General features: G+C 32.2%; 1 protein-coding gene across 1 annotated transcript; it reads left to right on the forward strand.

The window, feature by feature from the left end:
- The first annotated feature begins 258 nt into the window (after nucleotides 1–258).
- On the forward strand, nucleotides 259–3,051 carry LOC141534054 (sodium-coupled monocarboxylate transporter 2). The gene is made up of 7 exons (XM_074253200.1): nucleotides 259–511; nucleotides 605–954; nucleotides 1,019–1,169; nucleotides 1,468–1,608; nucleotides 1,687–1,795; nucleotides 1,876–2,597; nucleotides 2,823–3,051. Exons 1-7 carry the CDS (start codon nucleotides 312–314, stop codon nucleotides 2,947–2,949), a joined length of 1,800 nt encoding a protein of 599 aa, XP_074109301.1. The 5' UTR covers nucleotides 259–311; the 3' UTR covers nucleotides 2,950–3,051.
- Nucleotides 3,052–4,634: the final 1,583 nt, after the last annotated feature.

The raw sequence follows: 4,634 nt of genomic DNA on the forward strand, positions 1-4,634 counted from the left end.
ATATATATATATATATATATATATATATATATATATATATATATATATATATATATATATATATATATATAATAATAATATAATAATATAATAATCAATCTTATCACTTGATAACACTCTCGTCATATTAATTTCCTTAAAATCAAATAATTAATTATTTATTTAATTATTTTATCATTATCAGTAATAAATCAATACTCTCCAAGGTAGAGATTATTTTATAAATTATAAACTCTGAGCGTCTGTGCTAGATACTTACGATTAAAAAATCAGTTCTCATCTAAAAGTTGTACCGGGCGTTTTAAAATAAAATGTTTAATTCAACAGAAATAAATTTTCTGGACGTTAAATTAAGCTGGACAGACTACATACTTTTTGGAACGTTGCTGAGCATGAGTGTACTAATAGGCGGGTGGTTCGGATTAGTGCGAAAACAAACCACCACCACTGAATACAATTTTGGTGGTAAAACGATGAATTATTTTCCTGTGTCAGTGAGCATTTTGACCTGGTAAAAATAATCCTCAATAATGAATTATTAATTATATAGACTAGAAATACCAGCAAACAGCCAATAATTATGAATTATATAATAATTATCCAGCCATCTGTCCGGGATAGCTTTGGTCGGTGTACCTGCAGAAATTTATCAGTATGGAACCCATTACTTGGCAACCATTGTTTCAGTTATATTAACTGGTTTGGTTACTGTCTACATATGTTTGCCAGTTTTTTACCATCTCCAGCAACCAAGTGTATTTGGCTATCTCCAGCTCAGGTTTTCTCGTTCCACTAGACTTATTTACTCATTTTTCTACATCATCACTCTCTTTATTTACGTCCCGATCGTCATCTACGTTCCATCGTTGGGCCTTGCCCAGGTCACCAAAATAAGTATTCACGTCATTGCACCGGTACTTAGTATCATTTGTATAATTTACACAAGCTTGGCAAGTATTTACATTTTATATTAACTTACAAAGAAATTAATAATAACAAGTATTAATGTGACAGGGAGGATTGAAGGCTGTTGTTTGGACAGACACATTGCAATTTACAATTGTAGTTGTCAGTATTGTCGCAATATTTACCATAGGCGTAAAAACTGTCGGAGGATTTGCTGAAATTTTTCGAGCAACTGATCAAGGAGAACGTCTTATTTTTCTTGAGTAATGGATTTTTTATAAAAACTTTTTAAAAATAGTATAAGCTTAAGAAATTATCGAATTCATATAATTAAACTTGTTCGATAGTTTGAATGTTTAATGAATACTTTATAATAAAGATTGAAAACTCGATAATTAATTATAAACGAAAAAAAATTATAATTAAATGAATATTTGAAATGGTACATTCGGTATTGATTTCTGCTTAATAGTTTATATTGTTAAAAAGACTTTTTATATACTTGAGCTTATACTCTCGGTAATAAATAATTTGTTATTTTTTTTTTTTTTTTTTTTTCAGCTTAAATCCAAGTCCTTTTGTCAGAAATAGTTTTTTCGCAACGACTTTAGGGATGACTTTACATTTTTTTGCAGTAATGAGCGTAAATCAGGGTGCTATACAAAAACTTTTGTCCGTACCGACTCAAAAAAATGCGGCAGTGTAAGTATATTTACAAATAATCCTAAAAAATATCTATAAATACATTTTTGATAAAAAAAAAAAAAAAATAATCCACAGAGCAACGCTTATCATGTCAATAATGGAAATATTCATGAAAATATTATTCGTTTTTATTGGACTGATAATATACACTCGTTATCGGAATTGTGATCCAGTGTCGACAAAGGTTGATCAATTAATAATAATTAAACATCAAATAGCTGTCATAACATTTGCCTGAATAAATAATTCAAATTATTTTCACAGATAGTCGATCGCAGTGACCAAATTTTTCCCTTTTTCGTGATGGAGGTCACTGGACACATTCCAGGACTTGCCGGGTTATTCCTAACCGGGCTGGGGTCTGCTGCGCTGTCGACAATGAGCACAAATCTAAACGTGATATCAGGAATCGTCTACGAGGACTTTATAGAGCCCTGGATGCCGAATAACGCCGCGAAAGACAAGAAGGGAACCAAAATAATGAAGCTTCTGGTGGTGATCGCGGGCTTCATTTCCATAGGCCTCGTTTTCATGGTCGATGGTCTGGGGACCGTTTTTCAGATCAGCATAAGTCTGAGGTCCGTGATCGACGGGCCAATGGTCGGGATCTTCTTTTTAGGGCTTATGGTCCCGTGGGTGAAAGCTCGGGGCGCTTTGATCGGGACATTTGTCTCTTTTGTCTTTATGCTGTGGTACGTCAGCTCCAGCGAGTATTACAAACTAAAGTTCAAGACGTTTTCCGACACTTTGCCAATCAGCGTTGAACAATGTCCATATCCGCTTAATAATACTGTCATACATAGTTCGCCGTCTCCGAGTAAGATTGAGGAAAATAGTATTCCGTTGATTTATCAAATATCATTTTTGTATTACACGGCAATTGGATTTATTGTAATGTGTGTTGTGGCAATTTCAGCGAGTTTTATTTTAAAAGAAACTGATATTGATAACGTTAATCCCGAACATTTTACTCCATTTGTGAAAAGGTAAATTTTTATTCCTTTTTTTTTTTTTTTTAATAATAAAAAATTTTTTTTCTAGAAATGAATGGAGGATTTAAAATGTTTAAAAATAAATACTAACAATGTTGTTTTGTATTGATATTTCGTATTTCTAATAGACGTATTGTGTTTGCATTTCAATTTTAAAAGTTAAATTTTTTTTTAATAATAATAATAATAATAATAATTCCTGAATGTTTTTTTTTTTAGATATATTTCAAGAAAAAAAGTCTACAGAGAAGTACCATCGAAGGAAGTAGACAGAGTAGGAATAAATTTAAAAGAGACTGTTCAATTAGATCTGAAAGTACCAAAAATGTCAGCTACTGAGAGATGACATAAAGAATAAATAATAAATAAATGAATAAAAAAAGTGTAAATTTAAAGGAGTTATAAAGAATAAATAAAAAAAAAAAAAAACAAAGTAAAAGTAATAAAAGCCATTTCAGGCAAAGTATTGTAGATCAGATACTCTTTAAAGTCAATACAAGTGAGAGATTGTAATTTCTAAAGTGTCCTTCCGGCTATACGCTGTAACTGCAGAAAAATCTTTTATCTTTTTGTATAAACTAAAAGTTTAATGGTGACTATAGCGTCGAGCCTCGTAGCTTGCTCGTATAAGCAGATCCTTTAAACTCTCGCAACTCAATTCCCGCCCTGAGCACACAAAGCGAGCTGGTGCAAGAGAATAGTTGAGCTTTCTCATACTCTCACACTCTCATACTCTTTCACTCGGTCGCGCAGCTTGTTTCCCATCATCGATCCCTTCCGAGGAATTGGGCCAGCATTGACGCAACCCCCTTGCTCTCTCGCTTTCTCTCTCCCGCGCCACTGCCTCCTATTCGACGTGTCCGGCCAATTATTTATATGTCAACTTGTTCTATTCTATTTCTACCCGCAGCCACCCCATCAATGACATCAATGACATCGAATCACTGTGACACATGTACTATTTCCGTTCTTCTGATGTTGTTGTTGTTGTTGTTGTTGTTGTTGTTGTTGTTGTTGTTGTTGTTGTTGTTGTTGTTGTTGTTGTTGTTGTTGTTGTTGTTGTTGTTGTTGTTGTTGTTGTTGTTGTTGTTGTTGTTGTTGTTGTTGTTGTTGTTGTTGTTACCATTTATATAACTCATAAAATGAAATACAGCAGCATTTACCGTCCAACTCCAATCAAATTTTAACAATTATTTTTATTAATTTGTTTATCGATGATAAATAAATAGGTAACAATGCCGATGCCGAACCCAATTAAATTTGATTTACGTGGAACAAATAAAAAACAACCGAAAGAGGACTAAGTAATATAAGGAAAATAGCTGAAGAAGAGGGGGAGGAGGAGGAGGAGGAGGAGAAAAAGAGAAATGAAAATAAAATAAAAAGAGGTAGTTTTAAAATGTAGTAGCGTGCATTGTAAATCGGTGCGGCAGTTATGTCGTTACGTCCATACAGTTTAATTAAGCTCGACGTACCAAGCTCGTCGAATTAGGTACTCGAGAATTTAATTGCGTCTGCGCGTAAACCACGCATATATACATACATTGAATTTACTCCCCGGTCGGATATCAGTCTATCGACGATGATAATGCAAAAAAAGTAACCGAACCTGAGTCGCTTTTTTACAACTCATTTATTTCCCTTGTTCTTTTCGCAAAAAAAGGACCACTGAGTTACCAACCTCGATTATTTTTACTGAAAATAATTACTAATTTTTTTTATTTTCACCAGTCTATTAATGGTGAAAAATGATATTTACCCACCGACAAATGAATATAAATTTATTAACAAAAAAAATATTATGCATCTTTTGAGTGGGTAAAAATGTTTTAAAAACAAAACGGTGGATGTTTTTGTTTTTACATAAAAGTATTGCGAGAATAATGAGAGAAGGAAAATATATATATATATATATATATATATATATATATATATATATATATATTTATATAAAAATATAAATAGAGGAGCTAACCATTGTTTTATGGTAGTCTTTTATTATATTATAGAAAAAGTAGAACTTTTTTCTCG

This window comes from Cotesia typhae, unplaced genomic scaffold (genome assembly GCF_013202065.1).
Source record: "Cotesia typhae breed Kobodo isofemale line unplaced genomic scaffold, CoteBio_Ctyphae contig_123, whole genome shotgun sequence".
NCBI lineage: Eukaryota > Metazoa > Arthropoda > Insecta > Hymenoptera > Braconidae > Cotesia > Cotesia typhae.

What these genes read in the sequence shown, in the direction of transcription:
- LOC141534054 (XM_074253200.1), top strand. Translation starts at nt 312, where the DNA reads ATGTTTAATTCAACAGAAATAAATTTTCTGGACGTTAAATTAAGCTGG. An exon ending in GAACGTCTTATTTTTCTTGA is followed by an intron (nt 1,170 to 1,467) that starts GTAATGGATTTT and finishes TTTTTTTTTCAG; the next exon opens with CTTAAATCCAAGTCCTTTTG. An exon ending in TTTACTCCATTTGTGAAAAG is followed by an intron (nt 2,598 to 2,822) that starts GTAAATTTTTAT and finishes TTTTTTTTTTAG; the next exon opens with ATATATTTCAAGAAAAAAAG.